Source organism: Artibeus jamaicensis, unplaced genomic scaffold, assembly GCF_021234435.1.
Source record: "Artibeus jamaicensis isolate MK-2021 breed Jamaican fruit bat unplaced genomic scaffold, CSHL_Jam_final contig_240, whole genome shotgun sequence".
In the NCBI taxonomy this organism is placed as follows: domain Eukaryota; kingdom Metazoa; phylum Chordata; class Mammalia; order Chiroptera; family Phyllostomidae; genus Artibeus; species Artibeus jamaicensis.
In genome coordinates this window covers 24755234-24782314 of record NW_026521506.1, presented here as the reverse complement: position 1 = coordinate 24782314, position 27081 = coordinate 24755234, and the positions used below count along the sequence as shown (strand labels likewise).

The 27081-nt window shown below is 38.8% G+C and overlaps 1 protein-coding gene across 1 annotated transcript in view; it reads right to left on the bottom strand.

The window, feature by feature from the left end:
* ABCB7 (ATP binding cassette subfamily B member 7) overlaps nt 1–26788 on the bottom strand; it is a 101089-nt gene extending 74301 nt beyond the window's left edge. The window contains exon 1 of the mRNA XM_037139565.2: nt 26600–26788. Coding sequence (XP_036995460.2) covers nt 26600–26767 — 168 coding nt within the window. The 5' untranslated portion in view covers nt 26768–26788. The remainder of the gene's footprint in view (nt 1–26599) is intronic.
* Between the last annotated feature and the right edge of the window lie 293 nt (nt 26789–27081).

The window sequence follows — 27081 nt, the reverse complement described above, 5'->3', positions numbered from 1 at the left end:
CTTTATACAGGGACACCAAAAGAGGAGGAAGAGCAAGAAATTAAAAATTTATCTGAACAATAATGACAGAAAACTTCCTTAATTTAGCAAAGGAAATACATATACAAGTCCAGGAAGCACAGAGAGTCCAAAACAAGTTGGACCCAAACAGGACCACACCAAGACACATCATCATTAAAATACCAAAAGTTAAAGATAAAGAGAGAATTTTAAAAGCAGCAAGAGACAAGCAGAGAGTTACCTACAAAGGAGTTCCCACAAGACTATCAGCAGATTTCTCAAAAGAAACCTTGCAGGCAACAGGGGGCTGGCAAGAAGTATTCAAAGTAATGAAAAGCAAGGACCTACAACCTAAATTACTCTATCCAGCAAAGCTATCATTTAGAATGGAAGGGCAGATAAAGTGCTTCAATCTTCTTTTCAATGGCACTTTGAAAATTCCACAAGATGACCATTACTCATAAAATGACTAGAACACTTATTTTCACATAATGCCAGGAAGAAAACTGACAGCTCTCTTAAAAGCATTTTAAAAGCTGTATTTTTTTCTAAATGCCTTTAAGAGAAGCATGTAGAGCCTTAGAGTCACTCCAAAATGTTTCAAGAGTAAACAAATCTTGCTGTAAATTGCAAATGTCAACCTTCTTGAATTAGATTCAAAGATTTTTATCTTACACACTACATACAATGAAACATATAAATACATGCTCCTTGATGCTTTACAAATTTATAATCTAAAACTGACCGATGGAGGTATTAATATCACAGTAAGACAAATGTAATGGTAAGATATACCTTGATCGCCTTTCTACTCTCATCCACCTAAAATATAAATTTCAATTTTAGTTTATCCCTAGAGATGGTTAGCCTAGAACAAAATAATTATTCACTGAAGACCAGGATAGTTAATATTTTATCCACTTTTCATATTTTCATTGTAGTTTTGTTTTGCTAGGTATTTCTCTACATCATAAGGCAACGTGGATTAGAAAGAGCTATGCTATAATCATTTTTGGTAAGAATCATTTACTAGCCCTGGCTGGTGTAGCTCAGTGGATTGAGCTTGGGCCTGCGAACCAGACAATCGCGGTTCAATTCCCAGTCAGGGCACATGCCTGGGTTGCAGACCAGTTCCCTGCAGGCCAGTTCCCAGCAGGGGACGCACGAAAGGCAACCATACATTGATGCTTCTCTCCCTCTCTCCTTCCCCTCCCCTCTAAAGATAAATAAATAAAATATAAAAAAAAAAAAAAAAGAATCATTTACTACATACTCATATTTGTCTGGCCTTCTGCTCAACACTAAATTCTCACTTCTTGCCCTGGCTGGTGTGGCTCAGTGGATTGAGTGCCAACCTGTTAACTGAAGGGTCATTGGTTCAATTCTCAGTCAGAGCACTTGCCTAGGCCAGGTCCCCAGTTGGGAGGGGCACTCAAGAGACAATCAGTCAATGTATCTAACACATCAATGTTTCTCTCCCTCTCGTTCTCTGTCCCTTCATCTCTAGAAATAAATAAATAAATAAATAAATAAATAAATATTTAAATTATCTCACTTCATTCTCGCTACAACCCCACAAGGTATTATTGTTATTGTTATTATTCCTATTTTACAGACTAAATATTGAGGCTCAGAGATGTTGCCTTGTTCAAGTTCACAAAGCAAGGAAGTGGTGGAATGGAGAGGTACATTACTAACATTGTTGATATTAACAAGATCAGTAACATTACTGGAGGAGTGAGCTTACTGTGACCTTCCTGCATGATAACTTTGAACATGTGGTTAATTTTCCTATTGTTAACAGGTACACATGATGTTTAACTATTGGTAAAATCATCAATGCATTTGTGAAATTGTGATGTTAAAAATAAAGAGTGACAACAAAAGTGAAAGAGTAACAAACTTCAGAAATGTTTAACTTCAAAAACCCACAGGGTCCTAGAACATACACAAACCCACCCAGCCAGGAATCAGCACCAGAAGGGCCTGATTTGCTTGTGGGAAGCAGGGGAAGTGACTGAAAGCCAGCAGAGAGCTGAACAAGTAGCATTGTTCCCTCTTGGACCCCTCCCCCACATATAGCGCCATGACACAGTGACAAGGATTGCCCTGCCCTGGTGAACACCTAAGGCTCTACCTCTTACTTCATAACAGGCTTGTGAAGACAAAAAAATATGGCCCAAATAAAAGAACAGATCAAAGCTCCCAAAATAGAACTAAGTGATGAAGAAATAACCAATCTATCAAATGCACACAGTTCAAAACACTGGTAATCAGGTTGCTCACAGAAAAGGTTGAGTATAGTCAAAAAATACAGGAAGAAGTGAAGGCTATACAAAGTGAAATAAAGGAAAGTATACATGGAACCAACAGTGATGGGAAGTAAACCAAGACTCTAATCTATGATGTAGAGCAGAAGGAAGAAATATACATTCAACCAGAATAGAATGAAGAAACAAGAATTCAAAAAAATGAGACAAGGCTTAGGAATCTCCAGGAAAACTTTAAACATTACAACATACAAATCATAGAGGTGCCAGAAGGAGAAGAGGTAGAGCAAGAAATTGAAAATGCATTTGAAAAAATAATGAAAGCAAACTTCCCCAATCTGGGTGAGGACAATAGACTTCCAGGAAATCCAGGAAGCTCAAAGAATCCCAAAGAAGTTGGATCCAAGGAAGCACACACCAAGGCACATCATAATTACATTAGCCAAGATGAAAGATAAGCAGAGAATCTTAAAAGCAGCAAGAGAAAAGGAAAGAGTTACCTACAAAGGAGTTCCCATTAGACTATCAGCTTATTTCTCAAAAGAAACCTTGTAGGCAAGAAGGGGCTGGAAGAAATATTCCAAGTCATGAAATCCAAAGACCTACATCCAAGATTGCTCTATCCAGCAAAGCTATCATTTAGAATGGAAGGACAGATAAAGTGCTTCCCAGATAAGGTCAAGTTAAAGCAGTTCATCATCACCAAGCCCTTATTATATGAAATGTTAAAGGGGCTTATTTAAGAAAAAGATGATAAAAAAAATATGAACATTAAAATGACAACAAACTCACAACTATCAACACCTGAACCTAAGAAAACGAAAACAAAAACAAAAATTAACTAAGCAAACTAGAATAGGAACAAAATCACAGAAATGGAGATCACATGGAGAGTTATCAGTGGGGAGGAGGAGGAGGAGAAAGGGGGGAAAGATACCAGGAATAAGAAGAATAAATGGCAGGTAAAAAATAGACAGGGGGAGGTTAAGAATAGTATGGGAAATGGAGAAGCCAAAGAACTTACATGTATTACCCATGGACATGAACTAAAGTAGGAGAATGCAGGTCAGGGGATGCAGGGTGGAGGGGAATAAGGGGGGGGGATGGGACAACTGTAATAGCATAATCAATAAAATAGATAAAAAAACAAAAAAGTAAAAAAAATTTAAAAAGAAATGTATACCTCTACTAAAGCAATGATTAAGTTATCAAAAACTGACAAAAAAACTTTTTAGAACTAGGGAATCTAATTAAACTCATAACAGCCAGGGAGTACATATGAAGAAAGAAGTTACCAAATTTCAGTAGGAGTGTTAGGACATTTGTGCATACTCACCTACCACATACCATTCCCCAGTTCCAGAGGTAGCCATGGGGATGGAAGACATCTCTCACTCCTCGTATGGCTTCCTGCTACCAGAGTGAGAAAAATGGGGCTTGTTCCCAAACACTTGTGGTTGTGTTCTTTGTTTTGACTTGCTTGGCACCTCCCTGAACACCTGACTTACTTTGTTTTGCATCCATCAGAACCACCATGGGGTTGGAGCAGCCTTTGGTGTTATTTTTTGGAATAATGTAAAGGCATACACTTGCCCTAGGTGGTTCAGTTGGTTAGAGCACCATCCCATACACCAAAAAGGTTGTGGGTTTGATCCCTTTTCAGGGCATGTACAAGAGGAAACCAATCGCTCTCACTCTCTCTGTCTCTCTCTCTCTCAAATCAATGAATATATTCTCTGGCAAGGATTAAAATAAATAAAAGAAAAAGAAAAAATAAAGGCATATACTAACTTTTAAATATATTAAGGTTTCCTGGGCAGGGGATAACAGGGGCAATCAGGAGACAGAATAAAAAGCCTAGGATGAACAGTCTGAGAAGGATATAAATGAGAGGATAAGGTTTTTGAAAAGAGAACAGTAATATTAGATTTTAAAAGTAATTAAAGTTTAATAAAGTAACACAAAAGTGTAAATATTAACACCATTTAATATTATGTCAAGAGAAATTAAAATGTAGAAAAACATTTACAATAATGAGAGATTAAATATACCAAAATTAAAGATGAAAGATCCCCTACTGGAACAACACACAGAATGCCAAGAGGAGAAATAGAATCAGACTGACATCAGACTTGTCAACAGTTAGACTGGACACAAAAACACAACAAAGTAAGATTTTCAAAGCCCCGAAGGAAAAGATGTCTAACCTAGAGTTTTATATGCAACTAAATTGTCTTTCAAATATGACGGCATTATGGATACCAATTTACGTGAGTCTGGTCAGTTTGTTAAAAGTCATCAAGCTGTATACATATGATATTAGCATTTTTCTGCATATGTATCATGCTTAAAAAGTTAAAGGAGTGACATCACAAGATGTTAGAAAAGGAAATCCCAGTGTTTCCTTTTTCTCCCAAGGAAACACTGAGTTAACAATGATACTTGAACCAAAATACCTTTATCAGATTTCCACTCTTCAGTTAAGACGTTGCAGGGCCCTAGACCATGGCAAAGTCAACAACAATTGCACTGAAAATGGTAAAAAGTTCAATTTCACTATTTTTACATACGCCCCTCCCCTAAGCTGGCAGAATTCACCACCAAAACAGATCATCCCATTCTGCAACTTCTCCATAAGGTAGAAAGAGAAAGTGAAACATGTATCCAACATTCCAGAACTGCACAAAGATACCTAAGGTACTGACTTACATCTCAGCTCACTAATTACTGCTGATGGAACCAGAAAAGTTTAGATACCTGGGGGTAGCTAAGAACAAAGGAAAGCAGTTGGTGTGTTGCTACAGTTAACATGACTCTCCACAACTTATAGCTTCCCTCCTGATAGTGACGGAGAAGAGTGGAAAGTGAGTACAACATCCCGGCCTTTCTGAGTACTGCCTGAGGGGTTGGTTTCTATCTTGATTCGCTTGCAACTCTGACACAACAAGCATAGTTTCGATGCCTGGAGGACACTTAGAACAATGGAAAGCAGTGAGTGGCTTGCATATTCAGCATGCTCAGAGGACTCAGAAGGTACAGAACTCATACTGGCTGGTGTGGCTCAGTGGATTGAGTGCCGGACCGCGAACCAAAGAGTCACTAGTTCAATTCCCACTCAGTGAGCATGCCTGGCTTGTGGCCCAGGTCCCCAGTGGAGGGTGCGTGAGATGTTGTTTCTCTACCTCTCTTCCTCCCTCCCTTCTCTTTTCTCTAAATATAAATAAATAATATCTTTCTTTTTTTTTAAGAGAAGGTGCACTACTCAAGGCATGGGAGGGAAAATAAGAAGTGAAGCATACATGTAACATTCTGGTTTTTCAGGAGGCTGACCAATGGACTGGTTTCTGTCTTGCCCATCTCAGAGCACTAATTAGAGCTGGAATATCATCGATGTCTAGAGTAGCTGAGAACAAGAAATACCTTAGTGATTAGCTACAGTTTTAGAGAACCAGCAGTATAACAGACAGTCACAAGAGAAATTGAGAGATTATGAGGCCCTGAAATAAAAGAAACCAACAAATCTAACTACAAATCTATAAATATAAGTCCGTAGAAGATACACCCACAGGCCCCCAAAATCTCTACCTAGAATGAATAGTGATGGTCTTTCCCAGTCAGAGCCAGAGTGTAAAGACTAAGAGATATGCCTATTTCCTCAAATGTTAAGATACAAAAAAAATTTTAAAGAAATATGAAAAGAGGAAAAAAGGTCCAGTCAAAAGGGAAAATGAAGCTCCAGAAACTGACACTAAAGAAAAGAAGGTATGGGATAAGAAAACTTTTTAAAATAACTGTCACAAAGATTTTCAATGAGTTTGGGGAAATGGTTCACAAACAAGAGTATCAAGAGAGACACAGAAAAAAATAAAAAATAAAATTTTGGAGCTAAATAAAACAATAACTGACCTGAAAAATTCAATAGCTGGGTTCAACAAAAGACTTGATCAAGCAAAACAAAGAATCAGCCAACTTGATGAAAGGTCATTTGAAAGTATCCAATCAAGAGGAATAGCAAGAAAAAAGAATGAAAAAGGGTGAAGAAAGCCTAAGGGACTTAAGGGACACCATAATATGAATCACTCTTCATATTATGGGTGTCTTGGAAGAGAAGAGAGAAAGAATGTACATAAAGATTATAATGGCTGAGCCCTGGCTGGTATAGCTCAATGGATTGAGTGCAGGCCTGTGAACCACAGGATCGCGGTTCGATTCCCAGTCAGGGCACATGCCTGGGTTGCAGGCCAGTTCCCGGCAGGGGTCTCACAAGAGGCAACCACACACTGATGTTTCTCTCCTTCTCTCCTTCCCTTCCTCTCTAAAGATAATAAAATCTAAAAATATATATATATTATAATGGCTGAGAACTTCACAAATCTGAAAAAAGAAATGGTTAAGCAGATCCAAGGAGCTCAAAGAGACTCAAAGACACAAGCCCAAAGAAATCCCCACCAAGGCACATTATAATTAAATTGTCAAAATCAAGGACAAAGAGAAATTTTTAAAGAAGAAAAGTGACTCCTCACATAAAAAAGAGCCCCAATAAAATTAACAATGGACTTCTTGTCAGAAATTTTGCAGAACATAAAGAAACAGAATGATATATTCAAAGAGATTAAAGGAAAAAAATACCAGCAAAAATGTCCTACAAAAAATGAAGGACTGATGAAGACTTTCATACAAACGAATGTTGAGGAAATTCATCAACAGGCTAGAGCTACCCTCCCAAGTTATGACCAAGGGCATTCCTCAAGTTGAAATGAAACAGAGCTAAAGAGCAAAAAAAAAAGTATAAACCTATCTGATAGGGTAGGACCCTAAATCAGGGTGGAACAACAGCAGGTTTACAGTTGTGATCACCTAAAACAAAGAGTTTATTCTTGTATTATTATTTATTTTATTGTTTTCCATATGAACAACTATAAACCTACATTTGCCCCATTCTATACATAGACAAATAAATAATACTGTAATAATCTAAAAGTGGTACAAAACCCCACCTTTCTAGTATAGATATTAAAAATAAAAGCAGTCAACTTCCAGCCAACATGGAGGCATAAGTAGATACACTTTGCCTCCTCGCACAACCAAAAAAAGGACAACAAAAAAATTAAAAAACAAAAAATAACCAAAACTGCCAGAAAATCTAACTGTATGAAGTCCGACAACCAAGGAGTTAAAGAAGAAACATTCATCTAGACCAGTAGGAGAGGTAGAGATGGGCGGCCAGGGTGGAGAGGACTCAGAACAAGGCAGCAGCTGGCAGACCAGACAAGGCGATGGCTGGGAGAGTAGGCGGTTCCACATTTGTGTGCAGATAAACCAGGAGGGAGGAACAACTGGGCAGTGAGACAGACAATACAACACAGGGTTCCATCAAAGGAAAATAAAGCCTCAAAACCTCTGACTTAAAAAACCTGTGAGGGTTGAGGTGGCAAGAGAAACTCCCAGCCTCACAGGAAAGTTCGTTGGAGAGACCTGCTGGGTCCTAGAACATACACAACACCACCCACCTGGGAATCAGCACCAGAAGGGTCCGATTTGCTTCTGGATAGCAGGGGAAGTGACTGAAAGCCAGCACAGAGCTGAACAAGCAGCACTGTTCCCTCCCAGACCCCTTCCCCCACATACAGTGCCACGACACAGTGACATGGGTTGCCTCGCCCTGAGAAATACCTAAGGCTCCACCTCTTACTACATAACAAGTTGCTGAGACAAAAACTGGCCCAAATGAAAGAACAGATCAAAGCTGCCAAAATAAAACTAAGTAACGAAGAGATAGCCCAACCTATCAGAGGCACAGTTCAAAACACTGGTCATCAGGATGCTCACAGGTGTGGTTGTGCATGGTTGCAAAATAGAGAAGGAAGTGAAGGCTATACAAAGTGAAATAAAGAGAAGCAAGAGTGACAGGAAGGAAACTGGGAGTCTAATCAACAATGTGGAGCAGAAGGAAAAATAAACATTAACCCAAATAGAATGAAGAAACAAGAATTCAAAAAAATGAAGACAGGCTTAGGAACCTCCAGGAAAACTTTAAACATTCCAACATACAAATCATAGAGGTGCCAGAAGGAGAAGAGGAAGAGCAAGAAATTGAAAACATAATGAAGGAGAACTTCCTCAATCTGGCAATGGAAATAGACTTCCTTGAAGTCCAGGAAATTCAGAAAGTCCCAAAGTTGGATCCAAGGAAGCACACACCAAGGCACATCATAATTTTACCACCCGAGATTAAAGATAAGCAGAGAATCTTAAAAGCAGCAAGAGAAAAGCAGACAGTTACCTACAAAGGAGTTCCCATAAGACTATGAGCTGATTTCTCAAAAGAAACCTTACAGGCAAGAAGGGGCTGGAAAGAAGTATTCCAAGTCATGAAAGGCAAGGACCTACATCCAAGATTGCTGTATCCAGCAAAGCTATCATTAGAATGAAAGGGCAGATAAAGTGCTTCCCAGATAAGGTCAAGTTAAAGCAGTTCATCATCACCAAGCCCTTACTACAGCCCTTATCACAGGGGTGTCAAACACATTTTCACCGGGGGCCACATCAGCCTTATGGTTGCCTTCAAAAGGCCGAATATAATTTCAACTCCTTAACAGTTAAGGACTAGTTACAATCATACAGTCCTAAAATTATTTTAGCCCTTTGAAGGCAACCACAAGGCTAATGTGGTCCCTGCTGAAAATGAGTTTGACACTCCTGCCTCATTATATAAAATGTTAAAGGGACTTAGAAAAAGATGAAAAATATGAACAGTAAGACAACAACAAACTCACAACTATTAACAACTAAGAAACCTAAGAAAACAAAAACAAAAACACAAATGAACTAAGCAAACAACTAGAACAGGAACAGATTCACAGAAATAGAGATCACATGGAGGGTTATCAGTGGGGAAGGGGGGAGAACTGGGGAAACAGTACAGGGAATAAGTAGCATAAATGGTAGGTAAAAAATAGACAGGGGGAGGTTAATAATAGTATGGGAAATGGAGAATCCAAAAAGCTTACATGTATGACCCATGGACATGAACTAAGGTGGGGGAATGAGGGTGGAGGGGGGCGTACAGGGCGAATGGGAATAAAGGGAAGGAAAAAATGGGACAACTGTAACAGGATAATCAATAACATAGATTTTTTTAAAAAGCAGTCAAATCTTGGCTCATGTGGCTCAGTGGATTGAGGGTCGGCCTGTGAACTGAAAAGCTGCCAGTTTGATTCCCAATCAGGGCACATGCCTGGGTTGTAGGCCAGGTCCCCAGGTGAGGGGATATGAGGGGCAACCAAATGATGTAGCTCTTACACATTGATGTTTCTCTCCCTCTCTTTCTCCTTCTCTTTCCCTCCCTCTAAAAATGAATAAACAAAGCCCTGGCTGGTGTAGCTCAGTGGATTGAGCATGGGCCTGCGAACCACATGATCACGGTTTGATTCCCAGTCAGGGCACATGCCTGGGTTGCAGGCCAGTTCCCAGCAGGGGACTCACAAGAGGCAACCATACATTGATATTTATCTCCTTCTCTCCTTCCCTTCCCTTAAAAATATATTTTAAAAAATGAATAAACAAAATCTTTTTTAAAAAAGCAATGAATAACTATAACTAGAAATATTTGACATACATTAAAATATAACTATAACAGCAATGATACAAGATGTGTGGGGAGAGTAAAACTGTAGAGCTTTTTATAAGTGATGAAAGTTGTTAATAGCATAAAATATATTGTTATAACTGTAAGATGTCTTATGACAATCCTTTGATAACCCAATGGGAATACCTATAAAAGATACATAAAGGAAAAAGTAGTAATATCACTAATACAAAAAAGAAATCAATGAAACACAAAGGAGGCACCAAAGAAAAAGCAGTACAGAGCTAAGACAGAACACAATGAACTAAAATAGCAATAGCTAAGTCTTTATCTATCAATAATTACTTTAAACTTTAAAGCATAAGTTCTCCGATCAAAACAGAGTGGCTGAATGGATTAAAAAAACAAGATCCAATTATGCTGCCTACAAGTGACTTTAGACTTGGGACACACAAACTGAAAGTAAAAGGATAAAAAATATTCAATGCAAATGATTGTCACATCAGACCAAATAAACATGAACACAAAAAAATGTCACAAGGAATTACATCACAAAAGTTTCAATTTATCAGAATTATCAATTATAAATATATATGGACCCAACATCTGAGGACCTAAGTATATGAGGCAAAGTTTGACAGAAATACAGGGAGAAATACATAGCAACACAATAATAGTAGGAGACTTTAATACTCTCTCAATAACAGAAAAATATACAGACAGAAATCAATAAGAAATAAAGAACCTGAACACTACAAACAAAATGGGCTTAACAGACCAACAAAAATGTTCCTCCTAACAACAGCAGAATACATATTCTTCTCAAGTGCACACAGAACATTCTCCATGATAAGTCACTTATTAGGTCACAAAACAAATTTTTAAAAAGTTAAGAAGACTGACATTATATAAAAGTATCTTTTCTGCACAAGATAGATTAAAACTAGAAGTTAATAGAAGGAAAATAGAAATCAAAACCACAGTGAGATTCTGCTTCACACCTGTTAGGATGGCAATAATGGAAAAAAATAAAATATATAACAAGTGTTGGTGAAGATGTGGAAATATTGGAACCCTGTGCATTGTTGGTAAAAACTTTGGTGCAGCTTCTATGAAAATGGTATCAAGATACCTCACAATGTTAAAAAATAGAACATATGATCCACCAATCTCAGATCTAGGTATTTATCCCAAAGAACTGAAATCAGGATCTTGGAAAGATACTTGCACCCCCCTATTCATTGCAGCATTATTCACAACACCCAAAATGTGGAAGCAACATAAGTGTCCATTAATATATGAATAAAGAAAATGCATACACATACCATGGAATCTATTTTTAGCCATAAAAAAAGAAATCCTGTCACATATGGCAACATGGGTGAATCTGGAGAATATGCTAGCTGAAATAAGCTAGTCATACAAGAACAAATACTGCATGAGTCCCCTTATATGAGCTATCTAATATAGTCAGACTCATAGAAGCAGAAACTAGAATAGTGGTTGAAAGGGGGCTATGGGGAGAAGGAAATGGGAAGTTGCTGTAAAATAGGTATAAAGATTCAGTTCTACAAGATGAATAAGTCCTATAGGTTTCCTGTACAACATTGTGCTCACAGTTAATAGTATACTGAACACTTAAAATTTTTTAAGAGTGTAGACCTCATATTAATGTGATTTTTACCACAAAGAGAAAAAAACAGAAAATATATATTGAGGAGGTGGCTGCGTGGTATAAGCATAGCATTTTCATCTCCTTGAATTATCACATTGCAAAGAGAATAACTCTGTGAATCCAAGGAGAGAAATACTGAACAATATTTACAACAAAATTGGAATATAAAAAATGCCCTTGATACTCAAAATATAAGCACAAGGAGAAAAACCACCAACAGTCACATGATCTGCATGGTGTCAGCAATTCTGTGATAATAGGCAGAGGCCATATGCAGATCTAAGACCGGAATAACCACATAGTATTTGTTGTAAAACTTAGTGGCCAAATTAGGGACAGTCAATGACATTGGAAAGGCTTTTTTCCATCCCAATAGTAGATGAATGCAAAGGCCTGCCATAGTATGTTCTGAAGAAACTGGAAAAGTCTAATCTCATGAACTCTTAAAACTGACCAACAAATCTTCCTTTCGGAACACAAACAGGAGAAATTGTTAAAAGGTGAATTAAAATTAGACAGGAAAAGGTCAATGGAAGCAAAGGACAAGAAAGCCCAGACAAAAGAAAGGAAGAGAGAGACAGGATATCACAGAAAACATCACAAAAGGGAGCTCTGTGAAGTTAGAAAAGCTAGCTGAACCAAGGAAGCAAAATAAGCTAAAATTTTAAGAAAAAGAAATAGTATATGAAAGAACATATATCAAAACTGAATAAACTCAGAATTAGATGAGAGAACTCAAAAACAATTATAAATTTTCTTTAAAAACCACATTTTAGAAATAAAGCTCAAACTGGAGAGAACACAAGGAAATAAACAAAGGCAAATAAATTCAACATACAATGTCTTAAGAGAAGCTGAGGAAAAGAAGGAAGAAAATAGCATTAATTAAAAACAAATGAGACAAAAAACGGAATCAAGAGAAAATGACCTACTTAAAGATAGGAAAATAAGATCCAGCATATGAATAATAAATGTACCTGAAGAAGAAAATTAAAAGTACACTTCCCAATTTCAAAACTTACTATAACACTACAGTAATTAAGACAATGTGGAACTGGCAAAAAGACAGAAACATAGATCAATGGAACAGTATCGAGAGGTCCAGAAATAAACCAATACATTTTTTAAAGATTTTATTTATTTATTTTTAGACATGGGGGGAGAGAAGAAGAGAGAGAAAAACATCAATGTGTAGTTGCCTCTCAAGGGTTCCCCACTGGGGACCTGGCCCACAACCCAGGCATGTGCCCTGACTGGGAATCAAACCAGTGACCCTTTGCTTCACAGGCCCATGCTCAGTCCACTGAGCCACACCAGCCAGGGCTTAAGCCAATACATTTACTATCAACTTGATTTTTGACAAGTGTGCCAAAAAAAGAGAAGAATATTCTTTTTAACAGTTGTCTTAGAGCAACTGGATAGTTCTGTGCAAAACAATGAATCTCTTAACTATACACACAACACAAATCCCACCAAAATAGACTGATAACCAAGTTATAAAAAATATAAACTGTAAAACTCTTAGCATACGTATGAGAATGTTAATTTTTGCTTTTGTTGCCTGTACTATAGGTGTCACATCCAAAAAATCTTTGCCAAAACCAACGTCAAGGAGCTTTCTCCTTCATTTTCATCTAGGAATTTTATAGTGTCAGGTCTATGTTTCAATCTTTAATCCATTTTAAGTTGACTTTTGTGTATGGTCTAAGATAAGGGTCCAATTTCATTTTTTTTTGTACATGGATATCCAGCTTTCCCAGAAGCATTTACTAAAGAAATCATCCTTTCCCTATTGTGTATTTTTGATACTTTTGTTGAAGAGTAGTTGGCCACATATGCCTGGATTTATTTCTGGGCTCTCCAACTACCACATCACTTCATATGTCAGTTTTAGGACTCCAAAAATGGCTGCAGAATAGATGGAAGCTGCGTCCACTTGCTCCTGCTCCCAGACTGGATTTACAGCTGATCTGCCAAGCAATCAACCTGACAATCAACTGAAACCTAACTGATATGAAATATTATAACTAAGGAGTACAGGAGATGCTATTGTAAGAGGGGTTGAGACATGGAGGGGGAACGTCCTGCACACAGGTGAGGTGGCAGCTGAGAAACTAGATAGTATCCGCTGCAGAGTTCCCTCCCCCTAGGAGGGAGGTTAATCCCACGCAGGGACTCCCAACCCAGAGCAACAGAGACAGGAAGAGAAGACTGTAGTGTCTGGCGGTGGGAATCAGTGGGGATTCACCCCACCCGGGAGATTCAGAGTGCACCCTCCCAGTGTAGCACGCTCGTATTATTAAAGCACCAGCCTGGGGAGATCACGGTTTAGAATCCCACTGCTGGAAAGACCACGCTGCCACACTCGGGTCCTGTGGAGAGATCTGCTGGATACAGCCAGCAGGGACCTTAGGAGGACTTTGAAGACCCAGACAGCCAGTGACTTAACTGAATGACTTGGGAAAGAGGACTGGCCTACCCCATCTCATGTGCATAGGCAGGCACCCCACAGGCCACAGTGGGGCTGCTTCTGCTGCTGAGTTCAGAGGCACAGGGCTGGGAATTTTGGCCCACTCTGCAGTCTTCAGAGTTGTGTCATGCAAAGCTGCAACTTTAGGTCCTGCCCTGCTGAGACCAGACAGAGAGATCGGGGATTTGGGCCCCATCCTGCTTGGTTTGGTAGTAAACTGAGTGCCACACGGTGCTGAGAGTTTCAGACTGTGTCTCCTGTGGAAGCTTCTATCTGAGAGCCAGATGAGTGAGCGAGTGCTGAACTGCTTGGATATTTTGAAGAGAGGCAAACCATGTCTCAGCTCACCCTACCCTGAGAAGGGAAAGAAGTACCCATCTCCCTTCTACAGGTTTGCAGGCACCATCCCCAATGGAAAACTGCTTCAATAAGGTCTGCCAAGCCACAGATACCCCCACACTAGGTACATTTCTATGGGGGGAAAAAGAGCTGCTCAGAATGGGGATTTTCAAAGTATGAGACTGTCGAAGGCTATTGCCTGGGAACAGGACAGAGAGCTTAGCCTCCTCCTGAGGTCTGAAAATGAGACAGACAGCTTGGCCTCCTCCTGTGGGCTGAGCCAGCCTCAGCCCCAACAGAAGACTTGTTTGACCTATCCCCTTTAGTTCAGGGCTCCTGAGCTCGCTCCTGCAAAGGCAACAGTGGGCTGTACCCATCCTGAATCAGCAAGCCCCTCTGAGGGAACTAGAGTTAAAAACTCTGGCAGAGAATGAAGGGGTTAGCTTTGTCCCCTCATTGAGTGCCCTAATAACTGCGTGACCCACAAGTAAGGGACCCACCATCTCTATCTCAACTTTTCTGAAGCTCAAGCTACAGTCTCTCATCAAATGGCTCAGAAGGAAGATAAAGCAAGTGAACTGCTTCATCTTCTCCCCTGAGCGGGAAGCAGAGTAGCTGAAAGGTGCAAGTGGACCTTAGGAAGCCTTGGTTCTTTTATAGATCTTCCTCCAGCTCTAAGCAGGAAGAAGCTGACTCTTTTACACAGATTGACCCCTCATAGGCACATACAGGCCCAGTAGACAAACAAACAGTGAAGAGTGTGGCAGCTACAGACAGGTAGCCCAAGGCCAGTTTACATACAATGTCTGACAGTGAGCTGAATCCTATCCAAGCAGACCAGAACAACAAAACCAGTGGTGGGCTTCAGACCACACCACACCTCAACCCAACTAGCTGCACAAGCAGCACACCAAAGGGGGATTCCTGCAGGCACCATACCCTGCTAGGAACAATGATGCCTCAAGGGGCAGCCCCTGTACAGCATCTCACGCATCCAGAGGCCAAGGTTTACCCTTACAGGTTCCCAGCCTGAAGGGTTAACTCTACCCAGGAAAAGGCCAACAGTATTCAAGATTCAACTACAACAGGGGAACAAATAACCCACAAAAAATGGTATTGGAGCTCACGTGATGTGAACGATTGTGCCACTGAGCCCAATAAGACACCTTCATCATAAAACCATCAAAGCAACTTTCGGAGACATAGCACATCTACCTAGCACACAGAGACCATATGGGGAGACAAAGAAAAATGCCCCAGAAAAAATACCAAAAGAAAACAAATTAAATGAAATAAATGAAATGCAAGCAACCAAAACACCAGATGCAGGGTTTAAAGAAATGGTTACAAGGATGCTCAAGAATCTTAGGGAAAGAATGGATGATCTCAGTGAAAACTTAAACAAAGAGATAGGAGGCATTAAAAAGGATATAGAAAACATAAAAAAGAACCAGACAGAAGTGAAAAATAAAATATCTGAAATGAAGAATACACCAGAGGGAATCAACAGTAGGTTAGATAAAGCAAAGAATCAAATCAGCAAATTAAAAAAAGATAATAGTATCCACCCAAAGAGAAAATGAAAAAGAAACCGGACTTAAGAGAGACAAGGGAAGTCTACAGACAACATCAAGCATAACAATATCTGATCACAGAGGTACGAGGAGAGTGAGCAAGGGACAGAGAACATGTTTGAAGAAATAATGGCAGAAGAGTTTCCTAACCTGGTGTAGGAAAAAGCCACACAAGTTCAGAAAGCACAAGAAAGTCCAATCAAGAATGAACCCAAAGAGACCCATACCAATACACATCATAATTAAAACAGCAAAAAGTAAAGACAAAGAGAGAATCTTAAAGGTAGCAACAGAGAAACAATTACCTATAAGGGAGTTCCCTTAAGCTGTCAGTGGGTGTCTCAACAATAACACTTCAGGCCAAAAATGATTGGAATGAACTATTCAAAGTGATGAAAAATTAGGAACATGCCACCAAGACTACTCTACCCAGTGAGGCTATCATTTAAAATTGAAGGTGAAATAGAGTTCCCAGACAAAAAAAAAAAGGATAAAGGAGTTTATTATCAACATTACAAGAAATGTTAAAGGAACTGTTTTTAGAAGAACTAGAAAGAGAAAGGAACACACAACAACCCAAAACTATGGGACACTGCAAAAACAGTCCTGAGGTAGAAGTTCATAGCACTACAGGCCTACCTCAAGAAGCAAGAAAAATCTCAAATAAACAATCTAACCCTACATCTAAAAGAACTACAAAAACAAAAACAAGGCCCAGAGTAATTAAAAGAAATAATAAAGATCAGAGCAGAAATAAATGTCATAGAGACTAAAAAAAAAAAAAACAATACAAAAGATCAATAAAATCAGAAGCTGGTTATTTGAAAAGATAAACAAAATTGACAAACCTTCAACCAGACTCATCAAGAAAATAAAAGAGGATCCAAATAAAATCAGAAATGAAAAAGAAGAAATAACACCTGATATCACAGAAGTAAAAGGGATTGTAAGAAAATACTATGAACAACTATATGCCAAGAAATTGGATAAAAGGGCTGGAGAGAGTTCCCGAATCTACAATGGAGGGGGATGTGCTGGTCACACTAGAGGCATTGGGGTGTAAGGGACCACTGTTAGAAGAGCAAGCCTTTACCAAGGCAGCGGAGGGTAGACTGTCTTCACCTGAATTTTCAGAGCTGTGTTTGGTTAGGCTCTCAAATAAAATCACTGTGCAACTTGGAAGAAAGTATCACTTCAGCTGGGGGAGATGATCTGGAAAGCTTCCAGCTTCAGATAAGTGTTTTGTTGTTTTTTTTTTTAAAGAAATGGCATGTCCGTATTCTGTACTAATATCAGGAGATGTTAAAGACCATTTAAAGAAGAAAGATGACTGCTAGAAACTTCTCTTATTTTTAAGTACAGAACTTTAAGCATTATATATATTACAGAACAAGAAATGTAAAAATTCTGTTAGATAAAAATAGTGAAATTTATCAGGAAGTTCAAGCTATCTGTGATACCCTTGGTGTTCCCAAGTCAAGAACCTCTGACATTCCACTTACGTTAAACCAAGTGGAGTCAAAGGTGAAAGCTAATCTCTCAAAAGTCCAGAAAAATCATGTGGGAAAATCACTGCTGAAAACTGATTTTAACTCGGGAACAGGTGAAACAACTGGAAAGAATCAATGATGCTCTTTCCTATGAATATGAGTGCCACGAGGGGATGTTGATGAAACAATTGAATGTAACAGTGAAGTCTTTTGGATGGTCTGACAGAGCAAAGGTGAAAACAGATGACATAGCGAGAATTTATCAGCCTAAGCATTATGCTTTGCCACCTAAGATGATGATTACATTGGCACATTTACTCACTGCTCAAGAAGAGATCCAAGATCATTAAGACAAATAGTGGCTCCAGCTGGGAGAAAATGTCATGTGCCATTTTAATAAGGTGCTGATGGGAAGGGTGCCTGACAGGGGAGGACAGCCAAATGAAATAGAACCATCACCTCCCAAAATGCCACCTTGGCAAAAGAGACAAGAAGGCGATGGAAGGGGTGCTTGGGGTGGTGGAGGTGGTGGTAGAGGAGGTGGTGGCAGGTGGAAGAGGGGGCAGAGTTTGGGGAGCTGGTGGGGGAGGAGTGGGGCAGGTGGTGGCAGGTGGTGGCAGGGGAGGTGGTTTCCAAGGCAGGGGAGATTATGGTGGAAGAGAGGGCTATAGTGGAAGAGGTTATGGAGAGCCATATGGAGAAGGTAGTGGTGAATATAGAAGATATTAATAACTACAAAAATTAGATAGCAGTGCTTATTTCTTAATGGATACATTGGGCATAGTGTTCTAAATAACATACTTGAATGCCATCTTTGAAGTAAACACCATGGTAGATTCCTTGATATCACTGGTCAATTGGTTTATATGTAAGAATATTGTTTTATACTACCATTTCATCCCTTGGACAGAATAATGATTTTTTCCATCATTTTGTGTACTCTTCAGCATGTTATGTCTTTTTTTAAAAAATGAGCAAAAACTTTAAATAATGTAAATATTTATTACCATCAAAGTCAGAAAATGGAAAGTATTTTATTTTTGTGATTGAATTTAGATTGTTACCTGTATTTTATTCAGGTTTGACACATATAGCCCACTTGTAAAAAGCAAAAATTGGACAACCTGGACAAAATGAGTAAATTACTAAAAATATACAAACTTCCAAAACTGAATCAGGAAAAATCAGAAAACCTGAATGGACCAATGACAACACATGAAATTTAAGTAGTAATCAAAAAACTCCCAGCAAACAAAAGTGCTGGACCAGATAGTTGGCTTCACAGGCAAATTTTACTTCTCACTCAAAGAAGATCAAACACCTATCCTCAAACTATTCCAAAAACTTCATGAGGAGATAAATACATTATTAAACTTTTTTTCTCCTGTTAATCTGTCCCTTAGTATAGGGATGTCTCAGCCAAGAACCCAAAAGGATAGAGAAAAAATTATTCTTCCTCGTCTACCAAGCAACAGGCTACACCATATAACCTAGATGTGTTGTATGCTATATCATCTAGGCTTCCAAAAGCACACTCCATGATGTTCACCCAATGAGGAAATCACTGTGGATGAAAAAGTGGCCACATACTAAACCTGAGGAACTCAGTGTGGCAGGTCTTACAAACTCAAAGACCAAAAGTAATCCCACAGGATGATCTAAACATAAAACTTCCTAATAAGACCTGGCTGGTGTAGCTCAGTGGATAGAGTTCAGGCTGTGAACCAAAGGGTCCCCAGTTCAATTCCCAGTCAGGGCATATATGCCTGGGTTGCAGGCCAGGTCCCCAATGCAGGCCATGTGAGAGGCAACCACACATTGATGTTTCTCTCCCTCTCTTTCTCCCTCCCTTCCCCTCTCTCTAAATAAATAAAATCTTTAAAAAAAAACACTTCCTAATTAAAAGGGAGTCACGGCAGATAGTCATGTCCTGGGCCTGTAGCTTCCTTTTATTGTATTTCTGCATCTAAGATAACATACTTTTGGAATGTCAGAGTACTCTCCTTTTCCAGACCCCTCAGAGTACACTCGCCACACCAGACCCCCACACTGTTATCTGTTCCCCATATAACAACTCTATGTGCTATAAATGTTAATTATTATCTATCCTGTACCTACCAATGTAAAAGTGTCTCTCCATTTTTTACTCTTTATACAATCACAGAGGTTTACTCACTTGGCTTTCTCCCACTTCCCTAATCTTCTACCAATGAATTTCATGTAATCCCCCTTCCATCTCCTTCTTTGATTCTCATGTATAAAATAAACTGAAAAACTGCCACATCCTCTGAAGCATTTCCTCAATCTGTTGAGATTTTGCTTCCTGGCAACTGTCAGTTTAGCTCAAATAAATTTATAAAAATTCTCCATAGCTGTGGACATTGATTATGTTGACATCAGCTAACAACTGTGGACAAAAAAAAAAGGTTCTATGGAAACTAACCTCACAGGATAATATGATTATAAATTCCTAACTGGGCAGGTCATGGAGTCATGCCTCAGACATACAACTTCTTTACTAAAAGGTATATTTTTGCCTTAAGCAAACCCTGCCCATTATTTCTGTGGATCTAGATTAACATACGTATGAAATGCCAGAGTAATCGAGTTTTTTAAGTGCCTCAGAAAGGTTACCACCCTGAGAACACATAATCTTGTTAACTATTCTGTAATCCAATCTCCCCTTGCTTTCTTCCACTTTCAGGTAATCTTCCTTATGTTCCCTCCTTAATTCCAAAAGTACAAAAGAAACTGCAAAATTGTCATTCTCAGGAGCATTTGAGACCTTGCTTCCCGGCAACTGCCACCAGTCTGGCTTAAACAAATTCTTATAAAAGTTCTCTACAGGTTTGGATTTTACATCGACAAAATAATATGTACATAATGTATTGCTGAGCTTATAACTTATAGAGACGCAATATATTCCCAATAACATCACAAAGATGAGTGGGAACACACCTATTTTGAGATAAAGAAATGACTCTAGATGGTAACTCAACAAGAGAACAAATACAGACTAGAAATTATAAATATGAAGATTAATATAACAAAAGCCATAAATATTTACTTGTCCTTAGCTTCTTTAAAAGTCATAAAATTATATAAAGTTATATTTATGACAATGTACTATTAGGACTATAATGTTCCTAATTGTAATATATAAAGAAAACAAAGCAGAGAAAAGGAACTACAACTATACAAGAGAAATGTTTCTGTATCTCAGTAGAATTAAGTTATAAAATCCTTAGAAGAAAACACATGGGTAAATATTCACAACCTCATATTTGGCAATGGATTGTTAGCTATAACATCAAGTTTGAGCAATAAAAGAAAAAAATTAATTTGACTTCTTCAAAATAACTTTTCTGCTTCAAAGGACACTATCAAGAGAATAAAAAATAACCCACAGAATTAGAGAAAATATTTATAAACCATATATCTGATTAGGGACTTGCATCTGGAATATATAACAAACTCTCACACATCAATAATAAAAGACCAATTGCCTAATTTAAAAATGGGCAAACAACCTGAATAGATATATAAATGGCCCATAAGCACATGGATAGATGATAAACATCTTTAGTCATCAGGGAAACACAAATGAAAACCACAATGAGATAACCCTTCACATCCACTCAGATGCCTTGACTAAAGAGTGTCAGATAACAACCACTGGCAAGGATGTGGAGAAACTGGACCCCTCATACATTTCTTATGGTAATGTAAAATGATGTAGTAACTTTGAAAATGAGTCTGGCAGTTCATTAAATAATTAAACACAGAGTTACCATATGACCCAACAATTCTATTCCTAAGTATATACACAAGAGAAATGAAAACTTACATCCATTCAAGACTTGTACATAAATGTTTATTGCTGAGTTATACATAACAATCCATTGGATTGTTATGGAAACAACCCAAATGTCCATCAACTGAGCAATGCATGAAATCTTGTATATCCATATCATGGAATACTATACAATGAAAAACTATAGAATAATTCATACATGCCCAACATGAATGATCCTTTAGAACATAGTCCTAAGTGAAAAAAGCCAGTCTTAATTCCATGTATATGAAATGTCCAGAATCGACAAATCTATAGAGATTGAACCTAGATTAGTATTTGCTTAGGGCAGGTGGGGGAAAGGAATGGGAGGTGATAGCCAAAATGGTAACAGGTTTATTTTGAGGTAATAAAAAAGTAAACCGACTATGGTGACAGTAGCGCATATCATTGAATATACTAAAATCCACTGAATTGTGCATTTTAAATGGGTAAACTGTATGATATGTGAGTTAATCTCAATAAATTTGTTATAAAAAGCAAATGTGGTACATACATATAATGGGAATACTACTCAGCCATAAGATAAAATACTGCCATTTGCAACAACATGGATGGATTCTGAGAATATCACCCTAAGCAAAATAAAAGTCAGAAAAAGTCAAGAACCATATGATTACACTCACATGCTATATAAAATTAAAAGCAACAAATGAACAAACAAGACAAACAACAAAAACTCAGACTAGACAATAGTATAGTGATTACCAGAAGGAAAGGTGGGGTGAGGAGAGGTAGTAAAGGAAAAGGGGTCAAATATATGGTGACAGAAGGAGATTTGACCTTGGGTGGTAAACACACAATGCTATATGAGGTCCATATGGAAGAAGTTCCCCCGCCCCCGCTGTTAATATAACAAGAACAGTTTGCGTGACATCAATGTAATTTGGCAGCCAAGGAGAGTGGACTGGAATGTGCATGTGTAAACAAGGACAACTTCACTGTACTAGTCAGTGGGGGCAATAGACATGACTGAGTGAACATGTGTACTGACTGGGTGGCCACAACTTTCAAAATGACTGTGCAAGTAGATCAACAAATCTGCATCAAATTTTGCATTAAGTTCGAACATTCTCCGTGGAAACTATTCAGATGATTCAGAAGGCCACAGCTATGGGCAGCTGGTGATTGGCAGCTTCGTCAAGACAATGTGCCTGCTCATGCATCACGTCTCATGCAGAGTTTTTTTTGTGAAACATCAAATCACCCAGGTGACTCAGCAGCCCTACAGTCCAGATTTGGCGCCCTGCAACTTCTGGCTTTTCCCAAAATTAAAATCACCTTTGAAAGGGAAGAGATTTCAGACCATAAATGAGATCCAAAAAAATACAATGGGCAACTGATGGCAATTGGGAGAACTGTGTGAGGTCCCAAGGTGTCTACTTTGAAGGGGACTGGGGCATCACTGTCCTAGGTACAAAGTTCTTTGTATCTTATATCTTCTTCAATAAATGACTTCATTTTTCAAATTACATAGCTGGATACATTCTGGACACACCTTGTATATAGATGATGAATTATAGAACTGTACACTTGAAACATATAATTTTATTAAGGAATGTCTCCCCAATAAATTTTATTTTAAGAAATAAAGTATATGATCAATACCAGGATCAAGAGTCAAGGACACTTTAAACATAGATAAAGTGCTACACATTAATTATATAATGCCTAAGTTTCTAACATTTAAATATTAATGAAATGAACCCAAAATTCTATCATTCAAAAGTCATAAGACCTTTTAATATTAACTAAAGTAGCTGAGAGGCAACTGTACAACAAATCATTACAATTTAAATCTTACCACACAAAATCTTTCAATTTTGAGAAAAACTTTTTTAAGGTGTTTCCCTCTATTACTAGTGCTCTAGTATTATTAAACCAGTATCTTTACAACTCAACAAATATTTATTTTGTACCCTGGCTGGTGTAGGTCAGTGGATTGCATGGTGACCTGCCAACCAAAGGGTCACTGGTTCAATACCCAGTCAGCAATACCCAGTCAGGGCACCGGCCTGGGTTGTGGGACAGGTCCCTGGTGGGGGGATGCATGAGAGTCAACCACACATTGATGTTTCTCTCCCTCTTTCTCCTTCCCTTCCTCTCTGTCTAAAAGTAAATAAATGAAATCTTTAAAAGTATATATTTATTTTGCACCTAGTGTCTGCCAGAGTCTTATTTAGCCTTCTATAAATACATGACACACAGAAAACAATAAATGAATGAATGGCTTTAAAGGTTGTAAATTAACTAGGACTTAGTTTCCTCATCTGCAAAATTAGAAATGCTGAGTATAACATTCTCTCTTATAGCAGCACTGTTCAATAAAACTTTCTGCAATTATGGAAATGTTCCATATCTATGTGGCTATTCAGTCCTTGGAACATAGCTAGTGCAACTATGGAATTAAGCTTTTAATTTAATTTTAGTTTAAACAGCCACATAAAGCTAATTACTTCCATACTGCACACATGCTCTAGGACATAATCTTGTGTGAAAAACACAACTACAATGCATCCTGCAATCACACACATGTGTATATATAAATCTAGAAAACAAAAGTACATAAAACAATACTTCCCCTTAATATGTATAAAGCACTGATACTCTCTTATTCTACTGAATTTCATCCATAAAAAAGTGCTGATCCAACCCACTAACATCATTGCTTAATACTGTACTAAGGCTTCTTTCAGCTCTAAAATATTTTGTTATATATTAATGACTGTCCTAAAAGTATGCATTCAATATTCACTTGGTAATCTTAATCACAAGTCACTAACTAATTTGAATGTGCTTCACATTATATCAGGCTCTACTTTAAAGCCTGTATCTCCATGTTAAATTCACATTTTTCTAAAGATGGCGAGAGTTGCATACCTCTAAGAAGTAGAAAACAAAGGAAACATCTTTCCCTTGTTTTTCACATTACAGAAATGGTGATCAAAGGAAATGGTAGGGTGTAGAGAAGAGAGTAGGGGAAGTTGTGGAGATAGTGTCCATGAAAAGAGAGAAAGCTAACTTTTACTGCCATCACCTTCTCTGAAATGCCTAATGACTTCTTTTCCCCCTCATTCTTGCAGCCTAACAAATTCCTACAAATTGTATCTTAACTTCATTTGGTTTATTATTAGAGGACTACGGAACAAGAATGGTTCCCAGGAGATCATGTGTTACAAACTTTCAACCATAAAGTGTTTTTAAAACCTTAATAAAATTATCTGGATTTGCTTCTTTAGTCTAATCTGCGACTTCCTATCTTGAACTCCTCACTACTCTAAACTGTATGCAATTCTACAAAAGGTCCATGTTCTCTCTCACTTTTGGGCCTTTGCACTTGTTATTGATTAGAAGTTAGTCAATAGCTTCTAATGTTTCAGGCCTTTGCTTACTATCAGTCACTGAAGGCAATTTTCGCCACCTTAAGATTAGATTTAATGATCCCCATGAATATCTTCTAGTACTATGTACCATCCTTGTAATTGCACTATCGTTATTGCCTGTTTACGTCATCTATTTCCCCTACTAGATTTTTTTGAAAGTCTGTTTATTAAAGGTGGGGACAGTGAAATGTGGAATAGATTAGAATAGAAGAAGCAACAGGACAGAGGCCTAGGTGGGGCTGCTTTGGTTCTCTAGAAAGTTCTAGGAACAAAATGAGCCTAGGCTGGTCTACTTTGGCTCATTGAGAAGTCAGAGAAAAGGGGACCATGGGGACAGGGTCAGGGGGTTAGCCCGGGAAGAGCTGCCACTGCCCATTGTTCCCCTGATTGAAAGTCTCATGAAGACCCTTAGAGTTTAGGAGATGCATGCATGACAGGGATGAAGAAGGGAAAGGAGAAGGCATGGGCATTCTCCCAAGAGGGGGAGTGTACCTCCCCTACTAGATTTTAAACTCTTTAAGGCCAGGGCCTATATTTTGTTACTGAGGTGTTCATTCATTACTGAATGAGCAAATTCTTTCCACTTGCCTAGCATCATCCCCTATTCCCCATGCTTGGAATGTTCTCCCCAATCCTATCACCGGCATGAGATTCGCTCTTTAATCTGGTCCTTAATTATCAGTATTTCGTCTGGATGTCTACAGCCCCTGTTGATTACACTGTTCATTTTATATTTAAACTACTACCTTGTTTTTTTAGTATTGTAATGCATAGATCCAATCTCCTTAACTAAACTGACCAATCTTGAAGACATTAACATATGTTTCTCCCTTTTTTTAAAGATTTTATTTATTTTTAGAGAGGGGGGAAGGAGGGAGAAAGAGGAAGAGAAACACAAATGTGTGGTTGCCTCTTGCACGCCCCCTACTGGGGACCTGGCCCGCCACCCAGGCATGTGCCCTGACTGGGAATCAACCAGCGATAGGGACTCAATCCACTGAGCACACCAGCCAGGGCCGTATCTGTTTCTCTCGGGACCCCATTATCTAGCACAGTGCTATGTACACAGTAAACATTAAATATTTGTTGATGAAGAATCAAAATTATACGAGGCTGTTTCTCATACAAAGCTGGCAATACGTTAGCAATACTCATGAACAAGCGGTGTCAATGACATATTTTGTCAATATATAAGAAATAAAGATACACTGAGGTAGAGCAAGTACACATAATAGAAACCTACTCTCGAGAGATAATAAGGGACACAAATATTAAGAGGCACTATAACCATAACTACATTCATTAGTTAAAGATAAATAGCGTTAGCGCTTCCAAAGCGACCGGTGTACACAGAACACTATTTTCAGATCAAAGGACTATCGTGTTTACATGTAAATTTAGGACGGTCTACGTTTTGGACAGAAAGATAATTACGGTTTGGTCTTATCGAGGAGCCCTCTCAGCAAGGGGGCATAACTGGTGCCAACTCAATTTGCCGCTTGTTAATACCTACCTTGCAGTCTCCTTACAGTGCTCTCCAAATGCTACTTCCGACTGAGTAAAACCTGAACCACCGGCAAATTGGTTCCAAATTCCATCACTAACTTTGGAAAGTAGTCCAGTTTACCTCGCATTTACAAAGGTGAGCAGTAGGAGAATGGTGTCTACGGGTATCTTAAAGTAAAATAATACAGCGTAAATTCAGCGGGAGTCACCGGCGTTCCCAGTGACCTCCGTTTGGAACCTCCTGTCCCATTGCCATATGCTGTACCCCCAAAGGATTTCTTCGCCCCTTTCTCACATTACTAATCCCAATATCCTTCACTTACTCCTGATCTGAGTTAGCCCTGACAACCTTTTTCTTGGCTCTTTCTCTCACCCGAGGTTTTGAGGGCTACATTCTCCCCATAGGTCCCCTCGTCCTTCACCCCACTCTTCCATGTGAATGGCATCTCACCTGAGAGGTTCGAGAGGTTTCTGGGACGCCGGGCTGACGTGACCCCCACTGCGAACTTGATCCGCGCACAGACACTAGAGGCCGGATCAGAATCGAGAGGCGCAGACGCTTTTCGAAAGCAGCCGCCGCGGCAGCCCAGCGCCAGGATTGTATCGCGAGCAGCGCCATCTTGAGCGAGGAAAGAGGAACCGAGAGCAGAGAATTGTGGGACGCTGGAGGACTGAACTCGGCTACCTTAAGCCTTTCTCCCCTCCCCCCTCCCGTTTTGCAAGAGCCCGTGACTTTCCCTTACGATTAAGTTCTTCAGCGCTACCGCTTTTTTTCCTGCCAGGGCGGGCCGCCTTTGAGTGTATTTCTTACACAACCGGGAACGTCGGAGTAATACTGCCTTTTTTTCTCCTTTACTAGATTTGCCACGTAAAATACAAGATGCACAGTTATATTTGAATTTCAGAGAAACAATGTATCGTTTTTTTAGTGCA